Raw genomic sequence first — 21,347 nt, forward strand, 5'->3', positions numbered from 1 at the left:
TGGCCTGAAATATGGCTGGTGCAGAGGCGATGCCAAAAGCAAGACGGGTATTCCTGTAAAGTCTCTTTGGTGTGTTAATTGTCAAATATTTCTGACAATCTGTATCAACTTCCATCTGTTGATATGCAAGTGCTCAGTCTATTTTGGAAAAGTTTCTTCCACCAGCCAGAGTAGCAAACAAATCTTCTATTTTGTGCAGTGGGTACTTGTTAACATTCAACACTGGGTTCACTGTAGACTTGAAGTCCCCACAAATTCTCACTGTTAGATCCCCTTTGATAACAGGTACAATCGGAGTTGCCAACTCACAGTGATCCACTATAAACAATACCCCATTCTCCTCCATTTGTTTAACCTCTTCCTTCACCCTGTCCTGTAAAGCATAAGGTACAGGCCTTGCTTTCATGAACCTGGGAGAAACTCCCTCTTTGACAGACAGGTGAGCTTTAATACCTTTTATTGTACCAATTTCTTCAGAGAAAACATCACAGTACTTCACAAGTATCTCTTCCAACTTTTCCTGACTTGAATATTAGCTACACATGTGAATGTCATCACCTAGCTTTTTCCAATCAATGTCCACATATGGTAGCCAAGCTCTACCTAGCAGAGGGGGCCCTTCCCCTTTTACAACATGCAAATCCAACTTGTTCACATCATTTCCATTTGCAACATCAACTTTCAGTATGCCAAAGTTTGTAACACGCTCACCTGTGTAGATTCTAAGTTCTCAAAGGTACTGTGGCCTTGACCAAGTGACATCCATTAAAACGAACCTTGTACACTTCTTCAGTAATGATGGAATTTCGCGAACCAGTATCCAGTTCCATTTTTAGGTCAGTACCGTTTAAGTTGACTGTGACCCACATAACCCCAGAACTTGCGGGCATGGCAAGCATCTGATTCAAACACTCTGATAGATCATCGACAATGAAATCATTATCATTGTCAGTTATGTCAATGGCATTTACGCGAGAATTTGGTTTCTTACCGCCATTGTTTACATTTCCAGTTGACCTTGAACTTGATCCTGGGTCACGACCCAGACTCTTCATCCGACAAACTGCCTGCCACTGAATGAACACACTGTATCCTTAAATCTGCAATTGTTGGCAAGGTGAAATGAGTTACCGCAACGATAACAGAACTTAGTATTTCCAGTCCTAGGTTTGCTGTTGAACGAAAACACTTCGGTGGATCCGTGTCTCTTGTCGCCGCCTCGGCTAAGCTCATCACAGTCCTTGGCCGCTAATTCCTTCGAATTTGCAATTGCCAATGCCTGGTCAACAGTCAGGTCATTTTTCTGCTAACAATTTCCTTTGAATCAGAATAGTTCTCAAACCAAGCACAAGTTGGTCCTGAGGCCTCTTATTTAAAGTAACGCCAAACTCACAGTTTCAAAATGCAACCAAATATTGCGCAACTGTTTCACTTTCACTTTGCATCCGTTTGTGAAATCTGTATCTTTCTGCATTGACTAGTGGTCTGGGCATGTAGTGATTCTGTAGACGTTTCACTAAGTAATCCAATCTGTGGTCTTGCGGTCTCGCAGGCAAAAGTAAAGATTTTAGCACTCCATATGTTCTGCCGCCGAGCATGGAAAGAAATCGGGGCACTCGTCGTTCGTTCGGAATTTCGTTTGCGTCAAAGAACAGAATCACTTTTTCTGCATACGACGACCATTCTTCCTTATTTACGTCAAATTGTCCTACTTCACTGATGATGCCCGCCATTGTGATGATCACGAGCAGTCTCACTATCATTTGCAAAAGAAACCCAACCCACTGCTGAATAAAAATGTGTATCAGCAAAGGTCAATTGTAAAATTCATCCTTGCACGTAATATTTCCGTAGTTTGAAGTTTTTATCCTCGTCGCCACTGTAATGTATTCGTAAAACTGCACATCATGCTCAGGTACTTGTACGGCCTGCACCTAGGCTGGGAGGAACATCAAGCAACAAGACGTCTGAACTCAACAATGATTTATTCGTAACTAACTGCAGGTACATAGTGATGACGTCACTCCCAATGCTGGGGCATGTGACTTATGACGTAGTAGCGCGTGCACATTGGCGCTCACCGTATGTAAACAAACATAACACAACAAGTCCGGACTAGTACAAGCAGCCACACAAACACACACATGTACATGCCCGTCGCTATATATAAGTGCAATAATCTTGGACGCGACTTTAAACCCCATTTCACCTCACCTCCCAGTGTTGCCACCATTGGCTGCCCACTGTTGAGTGGCAAGTCCCGCTAATCCGACATCGATGGTTGCATATGATTATGTCAGATTAACGAGTATGTCGGATAAACTAAATTAAGTGGTATCAACGTTCATGATAAAAAATAGGACAACTACACGATTGACAACAAACTGTTCCGGGCTGTATTACTTATTCAAAATACTTAAAAAAGCATAGATCTAGTCTGGAATGGAATTCGCAAGTTTGAGACTGGTACCGCAAAGCTAAGAAAGCTGCTTTCTAATGTTGACTTCCTGTAAGTCATTTCATTGGTCGGTCATAGTTCGCGAAAGGTTGTTCTGACGTGACCTGTAATAGGGAGGTCATTGGCGATAGCGAGAACTTGTATCTAATTTTGAGGTAATCTAAGCATATGATTAATCCTGTTTTCTTTATTTGAAGCATTAATTGTTTATTGTTAAGCAAGCGTATCTCTGCAACCGTTATAATATGCAGCAACTAGCCGACTCGTCTCGCATCAAAACAAGGGCTGTGTACTCGCGGGCAGATGACCACGGAGTACCCTGATCACTGTGTCAGATTAACGAGACTGACTAAGGATCCGGAGTGATTTCCGTAATTCGTTGCAAATTAGGTGTGTGGAGACGGAGTGCCAGACTGTCGGATTAACAGGTCTAAATAGCACTGATTTAATCAGTTCCCATCATTAGTGTGGGATAAAGCCGATTGTCGGATTAGCAAGTGTCGGATTAACGAGACTTGACTGTATGTGACACTAACACTAACACATGCGACCATGGTGAGCGTTCCAGTAGTCTGGTTTCCATCGGCGATTGTCAGTCTTGGCATTTTTCTGCTCTGAATGAGGTGGAAGGGTGGATGTCTTCATATGACCTGGCTACAGGCAATGCACCTGCACAACGCAAACCATACAACATGCTGCTTTTGCGACACATGTGCGTTGTGAGTTTTTAACAAGCATGGTCATGAACCAAGTTGATCTTGGGTTTGTACCTGGTCTGTGTCAGGATCGAATCTTTACGAACACCACACCTATGTCATTCTCCAATCCTTTCTTCAGACCACTCATTATAGATACTATACATAAAACATTGATTTTGTTATTAATGGCTTTCAGTATACTTCTTGATAGGACAGTGAAGAGGACTTCAGTTAAAAATCTTTAGATTTTATTGTGTAATGACAGACAAAATACAAGAATTGTGGCAATGGTGTAATAGAGGTAGTATTCTTAGAATTATTAACAATGATATTGTTATATTTTTCAATATGGCTGCCAAGATGGCCATATTGAAAATCAGATTCAAACCATCTTTGGTCAGAACAAGCATGGGAAGTTTCAGCTTTGTCCAGTGATTTCTGAGAAGATGCTTACTACAGATGCCAGATGCTGAAACCAGGCCATGACATAAGCACACTGGATTTTAAGTCACATGATTCACCAAATTTGAACAATACCCCCAAGTAGTCCCGTTTCAAGGGGCTGACAATACCCCAAACGTTCAGTTCTCGAGAGAAAATCACAGATTGCAAAAAAAATAACATGAAAACAATACCAGTTATAATTTTATTTTATTCATTAACAGATACAGAAACATATGCACAGGATGTGTACTTGTTAAGTTATACAGTAAATGCACACAACAGAAAGTACACAGTTTTGCTGCATTAGAGCCCCCCTGCCTAGTGTACAGTGCTGCTCCACTCTGCCTGGTCGGCACACCTGCTGTCTGCTAACCATACTCTACAGATCCCTCACGACCAGTGGCAGATGGCAGCAATGGATGTCATTAAGTACAATTGTAAACATTTTTTCAAATTTGGCACAGATTTACGAAGATGTTACCATGGAGCAACAACAGAAAGTGCCACCACTTACAGTAGAGAATCTTACAATACAGGGATGTGAGAACACATATCAGACTACTTGGATATTAAAAGGACATAACTACAAAAAGAGATAAGAAACCTATTTTTGTTTTTGTGTTGCAGCCTCAATGTGTCATGATGGTGGTCTGACTGAGGTTGTTGCTCGTGGGACAACACATCATATATCACTACATATTGCGGCACCCTGAGAACACAACTACAAACTTAATGTTGGTATGCAAAACAAAAATAAAACAAGAAGTTATATTGAATAGCCCTGAAAATAGTTCACTACAAAACAGTTGACTGTACAAGTTATGATAGTAAAATTGAATATCTACAAAATGGAAATAAAACACATTACTCAGCAGAGTAATGCTGGACAGACATAGTGACAGAGACGTGTACACAGGTACATTGGCTGGGGCAGTGGACCCCTTGCCTAACATCCAAGCAAAGCCCTCCAAAGTTTGTATTACCTTTCAGTGAAGCATTTCTATAACATCAAATAACTTCAGTGATAAACCCTGCACAAAGTTCCCTGTAGTGTAAGTCCTTATGAGAACCATTGATTTTATCATTACATTTATGTAGAGGAATACTCAAAAGATACCATTCTGTATAACATATTGTCAAGAAATAATATCAAGAAACTTATATAATCTCACCATAGAAGGGATTATACCACCATAGAATTTAACACTGAAAAAGACATTTGTGACTCATTGTAAAGAAGACCCTGTATGAAGACAGTCCTGGTTAGAAAGAAGCCCAAAGCACTGCATAGGCCGAATAAGACGCATAAACCAATGAGGTGATCTATTTGAGAATAAGACCCATGTCAAGCACCTACCAGCATTGTTAATGCTTCTCACTGTCCACATGGGGCCCGACTACAAGTTGCTGAGTATTGTGGATTTAAATGCCAGTTATCTCACACAAGGGGATTACATTGCACTGTTTACTTCTACAAATATCTTCACCTATAGTGTGTATGAAACAAGGACATATCTTGCAGTGACCTCCAGAACACTAGTCTCCAGCAGCAAAGTTCGCCACTAACATGGCAGCTCTTGGTCTACCTACGCTAGTACACCGGATACAAAGTCTACATTCATCTAGGAATACAAAAACCATTAACCCTATCAAGCACCAACATTACGTATGCAGTCTTATCCACAGTTGAATATAGATGCGTGGAAGTTTATATTATGCACACTCGCCTATCAAATCCTTCACGTCTAACACAGGACTAAATGCATTACATGGAGTTGGTGACATTCAACGTCACAACTCATGAAACCTTTTGGCTTCCAAGTTGAATATCTACATTCATAATCACAACTGAGGTGTCATCAATCACAGGTGTGACACTGGCCCAATCACCTGCAGTTGTGACAGTGGATCAGTCACACAAAGCTGTTACAGTGGCCCAGTCAGCTGCAGGTATGTCAGTGGATCAGTCACCTGCAGGTATGACAGTGGATCAGTTATCTGCATGTGTGACCGTGGATCAGTCATCTGCAGGTGTGACAGTGGATCAGTCACCTGCAGGTGTGACAGTGGATCAGTCACACAAAGCTGTTACAGTGGCCCAGTCACCCACAGGTGTGACAGTGGATCAGTCACCTGCAGGTTTGACAGTGCATCAGTCACCCGCAGGTGTTACAGTGGATCAGTCACCTGCAGGTGTGACAGTGGATCAGTCACCCACAGGTGTTACAGTGGCCCAGTCACCCACAGGTGTTACAGTGGCTCAGTCACCTGCAGGTGTGACAGTGACCCAGTCACCTGCAGGTGTGACAGTGAGTTGGTACAAGGGGTAAGATACACCATGATGTATGGATGTTATTTGGCTGCAAGGTGAAGCAAGGAACATTCCATGACTGCAGCACACTATCAGAGCTCAGCTGACTTGAGATGCTATGGACATACCCATCCACAGTCTCAGCATCTTACTGTCCTTCATCACTCCCCACAACAGATACCGCAATAGCACACGCTGAGCTCCACACAGGTGGTACAAATGCTGATCAGCCGACCATGACATGGCCATGTTTGTTATCTACTGCACACGATATACCTGTACCACATAAAGACACCAATCTAATATCACAATCACAGTAAACATAATACCCAATATAGAGTAGAAACCTGGAAGACCTTGGTTTTGTATTTGCTATAGAAACTGTTTTGGATACCTACTGGTTGTAATATGTTCTTCTTACACTCTTCAACAGGTGATGTGATACACAGTGATGAGACTCCATCCTCTTTACTAGCCTTCCATCCACATACGTCTTGGATAATTTTATAATAAACACTTCTCTGTTGATCATTGTGACTTCCCTATTTGAAGCCATGTGATGGCAAATTCGAAAGAGACGAAACAGATCTGTGCCTATATGCCCAAGGATGGAATCAGTGAGTTGGAAGTCGTAATCACTGTGTCACCCGTGCTCTACTTGGTACTCCTGCACTAGCTGCTGCATCACACACAGCCGCCTGGCCAGCCAGTGCAGCAGGACCAGTACATGATTAAATGTTACATACTCAATAAGTTACATGACAAAAATAACAACAACTGTATGATGCTGTGTAAGCAGTGGTCAGCTGGTTAGCCAATCACTGCTCTGCTTCCTTGGCCTTGTTGGCGTCATGATCACGCAGATGTCGGTAAATACTCTGGACATAGGTAAACACACACTTCCAGTCGGGGTTTTTCATCCGCACCATATCATCTGTATCCAGTAGAGGCGCTATGTCAGCCCTCTGCCTGTATAACAAAGTCACACAAGTTAAGCTAAGCTCAACTGAATCGCTGTTTTCTATCAAGTTTAATTTTTTTTAAATTCTTAGCAGATTACAACATGTAAAAGATACATTTGTTGTAGTAGTATCACACACTTTAGGTTATAACACAAGCCGGAGGTGAGGAGTGTAAAACTTAACAAAGGACACAGAACTACATGTGCCCTGTGGGTTCCTGCTATATCTCATAATATCATCTATATCAAGTAGATACACAATGTCAGCCCTCGATCTGTCTGCACAACAAAGTCATCTTACTGTAGACATTACACCATCCTACAAGCATATATACGTCTCAATACCACCTAGAAGATACACAAAGTCAGCCCTCGATCTGTCTGCACAACAAAGCCATCTTACTGTAGACATTACACCACCCTACAAGCATATATATGTCTCAATATCACCCAGTAGATACACAGACCTTGATCTGTCTGCACAACAAAGTCATCTTTCTGTAGACATTATACCACCCTACAAGCATATATACGTCTCAATATCACCCAGTAGATACACAAAGTCAGCCCTCAATCTGTCTGCACAACAAAGTCATCTTTCTGTAGACATTATACCACCCTACAAGCATATATATGTCTCAATATCACCCAGGAGATACACAAAGTCAGCCCTCGATCTGTCTGCACAACAAAGTCATCTTTCTGTAGACATTATACCACCCTACAAGCATATATATGTCTCAATATCACCCAGTAGATACACAGCCCTCGATCTGTCTGCACAACAAAGTTATCTTACTGTAGACATTATACCACCCTACAAGCATATGTATGTCTCAATATCACCCAGTAGATACACAAAGTCAGCCCTCGATCTGTCTCCACAACAAAGCCATCTTACTGTAGACATTACACCACCCTACAAGCATATATATGTCTCAATACCACCTAGTAGATACACAGACCTTGATCTGTCTGCACAACAAAGTTATCTTACTGTAGACATTACACCACCCTACAAGCATATATATGTCTCAATATCACCCAGTAGATACACAGCCCTCGATCTGTCTGCACAACAAAGTTATCTTACTGTAGACATTATACCACTCTACAAGCATATATATGTCTCAATATCACCCAGTAGATACACAAAGTCAGCCCTCTGTGTACAGGTAGTAATGCAGTGGAGAATGACCTGCATTCATCATACTTACTCTGCAGTGTCAAAGGCCAGATCAAAGTTATACCGTCTGTTTTTTGGAGTGAGTGCATTGAAGTCGAAGGCATCCGGGAAGAAGTGATGGATGAGTGCACAGAATGCCAGCCCATTGTTCCAACAACTAGAGAAGTTGGTGATCTGTATCGTCTGAAAACACACGATGTTGGTACAGAAACTGCTGAATCATACATCCATACATAGTGTCACCAAGAAAAGTTAGTACAGGCCTGTCTAATAAGATTAAAGTAAATCAATCCTTTATATCAACAAAATGATGCAAATACATGAATAGTGAAGAGGGTGAAACTATATTGCTGAATAGGATAAACATATAATAGTGTGAACTCACTATGTGCTGTGACCACATCTTACTGTCAGTTTGCCCAGTCAATCATTCATGACATGCAATCTTTTTTTCTTTTTTGGGGTGGGTGGGGTGGGGTGGGGCTGGGGGTGGGGGTGGGGGGGTAGTGGTAGTGGGCTACACAGGGATCAATCACAAATAGAATACTCTGTTCTAGGGGTAGTAGCCCCAAACAATGTTCATAAGCAAAATGTTAAACATATCAAGGCTCATGTGTGCACATCCTGGAACACTCACTTCCCAGCACATGTCTTCTGGGTGATCTAAGTAACATACTGTCAAAGGGAAACAACACTCAATTTTCAGTCGTCTAGCCGATGCCATTCTAATTGGCCTGCATAATCACCTAAAGCCAATTAGCCCCAGCAACACAACAAACTGGGCTTCTGACCAACGAAGGGCCAACCGGAAAACCTCGTTGACAGCGAGGGGTAATCCCCTTGAATCCTTGCATTTGAGGGGTTGATGCTTACTCTAACCTTTCACCTTTGCAAACTGCATGTGTAAATGCGTATGTACAATTATGTAATTTGGTATACAGAAAATATTTTACATATTATTTTTGTAACAATGAAATTCAGTTCATATACTCAACAGCAATGACCCTAATTTTTCAGGAGAACTGCATACAATACAATTACTACTCCCTTGTTGTCATCCATGTTTCATGGTATAACCCTCCACCTGTATATTTGCCGACATGATTTCATGCTCAGTCAATGACTATATTATAGGTATAATTAGTGGTAGAACTACTCAGATTACCTGACAAAAGACTGCAAAATATCTCAAAAACGTTCACTGCTGCCTATGAGGGTGTCAAGGTAATAAAACACTCTGTGGTTTGCATTGTGTCTGGGGTAATTTCGATTGGGTTATACGTCCAGGTCTGATGTGGTGACTGTACCACATGTTATGTAATATGCACGTGGCAGCACAGCAGGAGAGAAATGATCAGTATAGAAAAAACATCAATCAAAGGATTTATCGATAATATGTTGATTGATAAATAACTGTTATCCTGCACAGTGGATTTGTCAAAAATAAATGCATAGAGGTTATCACGCGAGTGTGTTTGGGGATGGTAAATATCCTGCATTAGGAATAAACATTGTATTTAGCGAGTGTTTATTTCTAATACAGGATATCTACCATCCCCAAACACACAAGCGTGATAACCTCTTTATCATATAATGTCATTCTTTAATTCTATACTTCAAAATTGCAGTGGATTTGTCAAAAATAAATGCATAGAGGTTATCACGCGAGTGTGTTTGGGGATGGTAAATATCCTGCATTAGGAATAAACATTGTATTTAGCGAGTGTTTATTTCTAATACAGGATATCTACCATCCCCAAACACACAAGCGTGATAACCTCTTTATCATATAATGTCATTCTTTAATTCTATACTTCAAAATTGCTTTCCCTCTCTCACAAACATTACCGAAACATTGCGAGTTTTCCTGGAATGCTCGCATTAATATTCATTACGTCACAGGGTAAGTGATGTGCCAGTCGGACAGTGACAGTAGCCATTATAGTTCCAACTGAAATCTGTTTCTAATACAGTGGCGAAGCAACATATACGCAAAACAACAATTATTTTTAATTGCCTTTCGCGGCAATCCATCGGTCTGTCCGCTAGAGTAACTGCCCTTTGTCAAAGGGAAGCTACTCTAACCCAAGTCTATGAGACGTCACGGCCACGGTCAGACGTTGTTGACAGTCGGTCTGTCCTGTCTTAACGTTACGAAGTGTAGTCAGATGTACACACAGCGACAAAACGAAACAAGGTAACAATTCAAACATATTTCGGCCAAATCCAACTATTTTAATTTGTGGAGAAGGTTTCAAGCCGCAGAGGTCTACAAGCAGAGATATGGCCACTGATCTGCTTGGCTAGGCCTAGTGCCCTCGCAAAATTGTTTCGAAATTTATATCTCCAAAGTTGCCAAAACTTATAAAATGCCTAAGCTACGTCACAGTTAGACACTGATTTTAAGTATATTAAACTGTTCCTTTGATAATGATAGCAATTAACCCTGTAGTTTATCCAGATTCCCGATGGTTAATTCTGACTCGATCGCCGAATGGCGAGGGCGACGCCATGTTTGTTTATAAACAATGAAAGTAGTCCCTACTTGACCTTTGATATTTGCATCTCTATCCGCATATGACCCCAACGGATATCGTTTTTATCCGTTGGCTTTATCCTGCCGAGAAACCTACCCATTATATGATAAATTTATATATGTCTCTTTACTAAAGCAGACGGAAAACACTCATATCCGGGTGTGAAATGGTGATGTATGTTGTTTATTTGAACATAGTTGTCACGTGTACTATCTCAATGATCAATGATCAATGATCAATGAGACTTGACACCTATGTGAAACACCTGAAAAAAACTTATGGGATCAGTTGAGAAACAAACACAGGTCATAATATCATGAAATGCTATACATAGAACTTTTGTCAGGCGTAATGATACAGATACGAACAGTATAATAAACACGGATATAGTGAACAAACGGATACTACAAACTGTTAAAAAATCCCCGATTTATCTCCAATATAATATCATATAAAATTTATGTATATAACGAACTCTCCACAGCGAACTAACGGATAACGGTAAAAATGTATACATGTATAACGAACAACAGATATAACGAACTGATTTCTCAAGTCCCTTGTAGTTCGTTATATCCATGTTCTACTGTATTTGCATTTTGTTTTCATTCATTTGCTGTAGCAAGAATGCGGGAGGCCTCAGTGGTGACTGATCAAATTGGTTCCTACATAAAACATACGTCAATAGCTATCAGTTGTTCTAAAGTGCTACGCTTATGGTTATTATTATTTTACATATAATTAAAGCTGCAAAAAATTAAATCCATGTTGGAATATTTTATACCTGATAAAAATTAGTTTCAGATACTATTCATCTGATCATTGCATCAAAATTCTTTGAAGTTACATTTATTGTGTATTGCTCTTCATTGCATAACTTTGTTATGATATACAGCTTCTCATTCTTCAATACTCCGATAGGTGTTGCTTTGCACAATGAGAATAGTCAAACTCAAGTCAAACCAGTCGAAATCATAGTCCATAAGAAGCAAATTTTGAGTCTGCAAAGAAAAAGCTGTCCATATTTCAATACTTTCAAACTTGGAGTGTTGTTTCCCTTTAAGCAGTGCTTAACCTCAACTCACGCTCTAGCTCATGTCTTATGGGGTATTCTTAGGTTACATAATATTCTGTTATGCAGTGCTAAACCTAAAATATGCTACACTATGCCTTTAAACCTAGCGCATATACAAAATGATATTGAGAAAGCATCATCTCATACAACAACATTGTATCATTAAACACAAACATAGAAATATTATAACAGAAGTATAAAATGTACACTAGAGCAGTGAAGAGACCAGAGCAAGACCATACAGAATGGACAGTGCAGGGTATCTCCTGCATGCGATAGTGGGAGAAGTTGGGTAATGGATATACAATAAAGCTGTCGTGCAAACAAAGGTGCAACATAATCGTAACATAGCTGAAACAAAGTAAAACATGATTGACAGACAACAAGGGTAGAACTGCAGGGTAAAAGGGGTTGCTGTAAAGTTTTGAGTCTAACTATTTGCAACATGATCTTCTGTAAACTATCCTTGAGTGCCTGAATCCCACTGTTGTCATCATCATTTGCATTACACTTGGAAGTTCTTTCTTCAAGTTTGGGAAGAGGCAACAATCTGATGGTGCCAAATCCGGTGAATACAGAGGATGTTGGAAGCTCAGTGAGTTTAAAGCCACAGTCATGCATTGCTGCTATGGGAACACAGGCTTGTGCACAGGTGCATTGTCCTGGTCGAACAATACACCTTTAGTGACTTTTCTTCCACATTTAGCCTTGATATTCTCATATAGTTGCCAAATGGTCTGACCTTTCAGGAGGCAGGATTTCTTTGGAATCTCATTAAACCGAAGCCATCACCTTGCCAGCATTTGGAACAGGCTTGGCCTTCTTTAAATAATAATAATGATAATAATAATGAGTGCTAGAAGGTTAACTGTCTCATCCTACTGGGTACCCATTCACTGCTGGGTGAGGAGGAGGAGATGCTAGATGTTTCCACTGCATTCACAGTTGTTCACACTATCCATGATTACAAATTGCACAACAAAATCCGCTGCGTCTGCTTCAAGACAACACTTCTCACAATAGATGATGAACCTCGATTTCAGATCAGAAGTCCAAAAGCCTTGGAAGCCAGTTCATTCCTCACAATGTTCACAACTCTCTCATGTGAGAGGCCTACTGTATTGATGGCTATATGGCATGTGGTGAGTTGTCAGTTATCCATAATCATATCATGTATCTTATCAACATTTTCCTCAGTGGTGGCAGATGAAGGTCTTGCTGATCTCTCTTCCCCACTGCTGCCAACCTCTTAAACAGTTGCAGAAGAGTTACTTGACGGAGATACTTGATGACAGCACAGTAGCCAATTTTGCCCATTTTCATAAACAGAGAAAACCTAGTCGCTTTGTTGCCCGCAGAAATATACTGCCTGGTTTGGTTCAAATGCAGCCTTTAAACAAGGAAGGTATAGTACTTACTACTTAATACATAGAAACTGTTAGTTAGGCTCAGAACTTTTCAGCCACCTCTTGTAAGCAAGGAGTTATATACATCTCATCTCCATGGCAACCATTTGTAACCAAACATGATAGAAACAAACAATACCATGCATAGACCCCATGCATTGGTGCATGACACCAGTAGGCCCCATGCATTGGTACATGACACCAGTAGGCCCCATGCATTGGTGCATGACACCAGTAGGCCCCATGCATTGGTGCATGACACCAGTAGGCCCCATGCTTGTCTGGCTACAAGGCACAACACACAGAAGCATTCTGCAGTTTCTGTTATTGTGTGAAGATAACGTGTGATCAACACACTCACTGAACATGCTCTTGGTTATTGGCAGAATTTCATACTGTTTCTTATCAAGTATTAAACACACCAGACACACTGTTTACATCCCCAATTACTGATTCTGCTTTATACAATGTTTTCTCTCTAATTCAACTGATGATGAATGTGTGAAAGCTCAAAGTATTGCATGTATATCAAAACAATTCATTATTCTAACTCAGTACATGAAGAGTTCCAAGATTGAGTTTCATCAGTGTTTGTGTTGTACACAGGGCACCCTCACACAGCCAGACCAGCCATCTGTTCAATTGACAAGCAGCGACCATGCCACCATACATGGGTACCTCATACTCTGCTGTCTTGGACTTGCACCAGTCAAGCAGCATCTGTTTAATAGCACTTGGGCTCCGCGTCATGCCACGCCCACGGCCAGCACTGGGACAAAAACACACAACATCAGTACTGAGTTTAGTGAAGAACAGAACCACTGGGAATGCCCTGTCACAGGACACACCTGCTAGAAGTGACACTGCATCATCAGCTGAAATAACACCTGCAACAGATGACGCTGCATCCTCTGCTGAAATAACACCTGTAACAGGTGATGCTGCATCCTCTGCTGAAATAACACCTGTAACAGGTGACACTGCATCCTCTGCTGAAATAACACCTGCATCAGCTGAAATAACACCTGTAACAGGTGACACTGCATCCTCTGCTGAAATAACACCTGCATCAGCTGAAATAACACCTGTAACAGGTGACACTGCATCCTCTGCTGAAATAACACCTGCAACAGATGACACTGCATCATCAGCTGAAATAACACCTGTTACAGGTGACACTGCATCCTCTGCTGAAATAACACCTGTAACAGGTGTCACTGAATCCTCTGCTGAAATAACACCTGTAACAGGTGTCACTGCATCCTCTGCTGAAATAACACCTGTAGTGAAGGGAAGTGATACTGTTGAGAGAGAATACAGAGTAAGTACTACAAGTGCTGGATGGCTGTCACTGGACACAGGTTATCTTGTCCTTCAAAGAAGGACTGAGCATCTACAAAAGACATAAAGATGTAGTATCAAATCTAATCTCTCCACCCCTTCCTGTTCTGTCCAGGGCAGAAACTAAGCCAATGACACACCATCTTAATTCTACATATTACACATGTTTCAATCTAAAAAGGGCATGGGTGACCCAGTCTTCCAAATTGATGCAATTTGGTGTGCAGAGTTGCTTCCCTTAGGCACATATGAAATATGTGATCACTGGTTCAAATTCTAGACTCGCCCTGATGGTGTTTTTTGTTTGCCAGCACCAAAAGCACTTTGAGCTGTTCTCCCATATTAGGATGACATGCCATGATATGACTAAAATACTGTTCAAAGTTAAACTCTAAAATTTAAATGTCATTCAGTATAAAGCATGATCCATCATCCTAACCACGTATCATTCATCCCCCTACCCTTCATGTACACCGATGTAATCACCAATATGACAAACACCCCACCGCCATCATCAGCAGAAATTAAAGGACTGGGAAAAGTACTGAGGTACTGGAGGTTAGTTGTTCGGACCACCACCAGGGGGCACTACTGACACCTGTACCTTGTATTCTTTGGTGTTGTGTTTGCAGAAGGCAAGCACTTCCTGTTTGATGGCAATAGCGTTACGTCTCATTGTTGTAGCAGCCTTCTTAGCCAGTGATACAGTAACTAAAGCACTGTGGACAGAACAAACTTATGTAACATGCATACATGCAGCTTCATACAACATAATACAGGCTATACAACATTCTACCATGACAGTTTATAATCTTGCATTCTGATTGGTCTGTCAGCGGTATCAAATTTTTATTGGACCAAAAGTTTGCTGACAACCACACCATTATGAATGAAAATATACATTACAGGTACTCATCTTGCTTCACTTACGCTACATTGCTAAATAACATGTTGTGGTACTCACATTATTCACAGCAAGTATGGCAATATAGTTAAGCAGGAAACATGACGAACAAACACTATAGAGTGTATTATAAAGTTCAATATGATCAACACTGCCTGACCTTCAGCAAAACTCTTTCGTGTACAGTGACGTCATGTCTAATATGTCACACTGCTTAGACTTCCAAACTGTAGGACTTTGTAACATCATAATAGTGGTGTGTACTTCACAACAAAACATTACACAGGTCACTTCATTTCCTCTATGGAAGTCAGTTTGAATAATGCTTACAGAATATCTGCCTATGTGATGTTACAGTGTCTCACTAAAGTGGTTTACGTATTAGGGTGACAAAATCAGGTTTCAGTCCAAAAAGTAAACACATATGCATATTAAAACCAATCTCCATGGATCCCGGAATTCAACCTACTGAAAAATATTTGGCTCAACTGATGCCACATCACAGATCATTTCTGATGTAACCAACAAGATTGCTTTTGTTTTGTCATTATGTCATGGTAGAATGCATATAAACCAACTGTGTTTTCAATGAAATGGTTTTGAACTTTGATTTGATACCTGTAAATTTTTCAAATTCAAAACCTCACTCTACTGAATGAAATTTAGAGGTATCGAACATACGTTCAAAACCTCTCCATTGAAAACACAGATGGTTTATCGCCTAATTATATAACACTATACAATACACAAAATGTATCAGCAGGAATGTCCATCATCTATAGCAACACTGTATCAGGGTACAATTTCATCCTGATTACCGACCATTGACCAGCCAAGTGTCAGCCATACAGTAAAGATCACTCTGGAATACATTCCAAACACAAACAGTTCTCTTTTCCCTGGATAAGAAATAAAATTAAAATATCAAAAACTACCAAAAGGTTTTACATGAAAAAAAGACATCTAATATCCCATTTTCAAGGTAGGTCTTCATACCTGTGAGTATCTATCTATGATCAGCTTGGACTTCATACCTGTCAGTATCTATCTGTGATCAACTTGGACTTCATACCTGTGAGTATCTATCTATGACTAGGACTTCATACCTGTGAGTATCTATCTGTGATCAGCTTGCTCTTCATACCTGTGAGTATCTATCTATGATCAGCTTGGACTTCATACCTGTGAGTATCTATCCATGACTAGGACTTCATACCTGTGAGTATCTATCTATGATCAGCTAGGACTTCATACCTGTGAGTATCTATCTATGACTAGGACTTCATACCTGTGAGTATCTATCTATGATCAGCTTGGACTTCATACCTGTGAGTATCTATCTATGATCAGCTAGGACTTCATACCTGTGAGTATCTATCTATGATCAGCTTGGACTTCATACCTGTGAGTATCTATCTATGACTAGGACTTCATACCTGTGAGTATCTATCTATGATCAGCTTGGACTTCATACCTGTGAGTATCTATCTATGATCAGCTTGGACTTCATACCTGTGAGTATCTATCTATGACTAGGACTTCATACCTGTGAGTATCTATCTATGATCAGCTAGGACTTCATACCTGTGAGTATCTATCTATGATCAGCTTGGACTTCATACCTGTGAGTATCTATCTATGATCAGCTTGGACTTCATACCTGTGAGTATCTATCTATGATCAGCTAGGACTTCATACCTATGAGTATCTACGAGGGATGTTCATTAAAGATTTCCCCTGACCCACTTCCGATAGAGCTAGCGGAATGAAACTTGGCATAGGTATTAGTCTTTCTCCACATAGGAACCACCAAGAGTTACACACTTCTCCCATCGTTTTATGCAACTATGGAGACCTCGCTTGTAAAAGCCCTCATTTTGCATCTCAAACCAGGACTTGACTTCAGAAATCAGTGTTTCATCATCTGTGAAACGTTTTCCCTTAAAAAATGACTTCATGGTTGGAAAGAGGTGGAAGTCAGATGGTGCAAGGTCAGGAGAGTAAGGAGGATGTGGAAGGATTTCATAGCCACAGGACCACGCTTCTGTCTGGGCAACATGAGAGTTGTGTACTGGAGCACTGTCTTGCAGAAGACGGACACCCTTGGTCAGCATGCCACGCCTCTTAAGCTTGATAGCGTCCCGCAATTTCCGCAGCAGTGAAGCATAATAAGCTCCTGTAATTGTGGTACCCTTTGCCAAGAAATCCATCATCACTGCTCCGTGCTGGTCCCAAAACACCGTGAGCATGACCTTGCCTGCAGAGGGTTGGACACGTGCCTTCTTTGGGGGTGGTGACTCCACATGCTTCCATTGCATCGACTGAACTTTAGTCTCCAGTCATAGTGATGGACCCATGTTTCATCCCGTGTGATAAGTCTGTCAAAAAAGTTTGCCTGTTTTTTTTGGCACATGTCCAAAAGATCCTTTGAGCAATTGACTCGTTCCTGCTTTTGGAAAGGTGTGAGCAGCCTGGGAATCCATCGTGCAGACACCTTATGCATGTTCAAATTGTCATGGATAATTTTTTCCACAGACCCTACACTGATCTTGACATCTTGTGCTAACTGGCGAACAGTTATATGTCGGTCTGCCAAAATGGTGGTCTCCACTTTATGGATAGTGTCCACATCAACGGCTGAATGGGCGACCAGGAATGGCAGCTGTTTCCACAGATGTCCGACCACACTTGAACTGGTGATGCCAGTGTTTAACAACGTCATATGAAGGGGCATCTTCGCCATAAGTTGCTTTCATTTCATCGAAAGTTCTTTTGGTGTGCGACCTTTCAAATATAAAAACCTAATCACTGCTCGGTATTCTACTGACTCCATTGTCACACCCTACTCGATCATAACACCTGTAAAAGTGGTAAGATTAATAGTTAGGTGCTGCAAATTCAGACATAACCCATAGATACATGTATCATTACACATGTGAAATTTCAACCAAATATGGTAACCCTAAGTGGTTTAGGGGAAATCTTTAATGAACACCCCTCGTATCTAAGATCAGCTAGGACTTCATACCTGTGAGTATCTATCTGTGACTAGGACTTCATACCTGTGAGTATCTATCTATGACCAGGACTTCATACTTGTGAGTATCTATCTATGATCAGCTAGGACTACATACCTGTGAGTATCTATCTATGACTAGGACTACATACCTGTGAGTATCTATCTACGATCAGCTAGGACTACATAACTGTGAGTATCTATCTATGATCAGCTAGGACTACATACCTGTGAGTATCTATCTATGACTAGGACTACATACCTGTGAGTATCTATCTATGATCAGCTAGGACTACATACCTGTGAGTATCTATCTATGACTAGGACTACAACTATGTGAGGCTCTGAGGATCTGCTCAGAATCCACACTAAATACCTGAAAATTATTTTGATTCCTATGACAATATGTCACCTTCAGTGGATCTTTGTTAAGAAAGTATTTTTTGGGCGTAATATGCTATCAGTTTGTCGGTGGGAAAAAATAAGAGCAAATTCTGAATTATTTTTTCCCCATGTAAACAAAATTTACAATCTGAGGATCCATTAAGCAAATTAAAAAGTGTGGCCTAATATCATATACAATGTTTGACATACAAACAACACATAGTACTTAACATCTACAATCCACTACAAACATGTTCCGCCTCAATTATCATTCAACACACAAGCGGTACCAGGGTAACATCTCTATTAGGCTGACAACACTTGGTCCTGTAGCAAGGACTATAAAGAAATCTGAGGTTGGCAGATGCCCCTTGTCCGAATTGTGGAAAAAAGTGTCTTTGGTCACAATTAATGATCATAGTTTGAGTGTACGAGTAAGCAAAACAAAATGTTTTATAGTAAAGTCCTTCAGAATCTGCAGTTGGTGCACTGCAAAACTTCATCTAGAGCAACAGGATTTGTCGTCATTTTTTGTATTACAACAAAATCGAGAGGTTACTGATACCTTTGCCACATGCTAACAACTGAATATACATATAAGTTTAGACAGTATGATACTTCGCAGAGGTTTGATGACAAACAAAATACCCCCTTGCTTGTTGGGCAGACTATGCAGTGAAGCATCCATACAATCAAACAGGACTTGCATAATGGTCACACAATTTAGGAAGACATCCATGAACCATCATGGACGTGAGGACCAGTGATGCATCTACCCCTGGAAGTAATCTGTCCAGGAGCATGAACCATGAACCATGAACCATGAACCGTCATATAATCACATACAACAGTCACAGTGTTGAAATAACAGGCAGAGTTTCATTCACATGCTCAATAGCAATATAACACATCATTAAATAATAGCCCTTGTATAACAATATGTATCCTACTGCATGTGTTCTGTCATGTTTCAAAACTAGGAAACAAAAAGTAGTTCACTGGCTTTTTGAAGAGCTACTACATTGTACTTCTCAACAGTGGGAATGCTGTACTTACTTGGGTTGTGCAGGACTATTGGTGGCATCCATCTGTTTGAAGGCCGCCATGGCACCACGAGAACCTCCTGGTTTTGCTGCAACACAAAACACGCACACACTGATATTTTCTTGTACTGAGGCAGTTGAAACCTTTAATGTGCTGATCAAGTTAAATAATAAATAAGTTTTCACAATTACAAATCATAATTTATATCCTACGAAACTCCGAGTAAAACCATGCATAGTATCTTATCTAACTGTCCTCTTGTGCCTGGTTTAAGGTGACTACGATGTACAAGGAATGTACAATGCCTGTGACATGCTACACATGGCAACACACAGTAAACACACACTGCTATAGAACAACAGTAATCATACAAGGAGGGATTCATTAATTAACTACGAATGACACACAGTATGATAAGCATCCTGTGTGGCCCACATGTTGAGGTGTGCCTCTACCTCCCCATGACTCTGTCTTCTCTGACGTATGTACCACCCCATCGCTACTGTTCCAGGACTCTGTCTTCACCATCAGCCTCCCACTGGTGCCCGGGGGACTCACTGTCTGAAGCTGGTCAGACAGCTTTCTCAATGCTTCTGCTGAGGTGGGCAAAACAAGAAACCAAAGAGCATTCAACCAAAAGATCCTACACATTCAAAACTTAAAAGTTAGGACAATCAGGGACCACAACATTTCCATGCATTTAATGAATGCTATAATGAAGAATGATGAGAATGTTAACAAGCAACAGGTCTTTCTGCAGCTGTGTTTTCTCTGACTGATGATGACAAAGTAACCTACAGAGATCCATGCAGGGTCTCGGCATGCTTTTACACACATACACACGGAAAAAGTAGTCAACATGCCCAATCTACATACCTGCCCCACCTGCCCCATCTGCACACCTACCCTAACGACCCCATCTGCATACTTACCCCACCTGCCCCATCTGCATACCTGCCCCATCTGCATACCTGCCCCACCTGCCCCATCTGCATACTTACCCCACCTGCCCCATCTGCATACCTGCCCCACCTGCCTCATCTGCATACCTGCCCCGCCTGCTCCATCTCCTCCATACCTGCCCCGCCTGCTCCATCTCCTCCATACCTGCCCCGCCTGCTCCATCTTCAGACCTGCTCCATCTCCATACCTACCCCACCTGCCCCATCTGCATACCTGCCCCACCTGTCATATCTACATATATTCCCCATCTACATATCTGCCCCACCTGCTCCACCTGTCCTATCTACATACCTGCCCCACCTGTCCTATCTACATATATTCCCCATCTCCATACCTGCCCCACCTGTCCTATCGACATATATTCCCCATCTCCATACCTGCCCCACCTGTCCTATCTACATATATTCCCCATCTCCATACCTGCCCCACCTGCCCTATCTACATATATTCCCCATCTCCATACCTGCCCCACCTGTCCTATCTACATATATTCCCCATCTCCATACCTGCCCCACATGTCCTATCTACATATATTCCCCATCTCCATACCTGCCCCACCTGTCCTATCTACATATATTCCCCATCTCCATACCTGCCCCACCTGCCCTATCGACATATA

General features: G+C 41.2%; 1 protein-coding gene across 1 annotated transcript in view; it reads right to left on the minus strand.

The window, feature by feature from the left end:
* Positions 1-4,476: 4,476 nt before the first annotated feature.
* LOC139455034 (serine-rich adhesin for platelets-like) overlaps positions 4,477-21,347 on the minus strand; it is a 149,320-nt gene continuing 132,449 nt past the window's right edge. The window contains exons 19-23 of the mRNA XM_071236620.1: positions 20,221-20,361; positions 19,778-19,853; positions 15,022-15,136; positions 8,090-8,241; positions 4,477-6,880 (exon numbers count right to left, since the gene is read on the minus strand). Of these exons, the coding sequence (XP_071092721.1) occupies positions 6,730-6,880; positions 8,090-8,241; positions 15,022-15,136; positions 19,778-19,853; positions 20,221-20,361 (635 nt within the window). The 3' untranslated portion in view covers positions 4,477-6,729. The remainder of the gene's footprint in view (positions 6,881-8,089; positions 8,242-15,021; positions 15,137-19,777; positions 19,854-20,220; positions 20,362-21,347) is intronic.

Source organism: Haliotis cracherodii, unplaced genomic scaffold, assembly GCF_022045235.1.
Source record: "Haliotis cracherodii isolate W230 unplaced genomic scaffold, xgHalCrac1.p SCAF_11, whole genome shotgun sequence".
NCBI lineage: Eukaryota > Metazoa > Mollusca > Gastropoda > Lepetellida > Haliotidae > Haliotis > Haliotis cracherodii.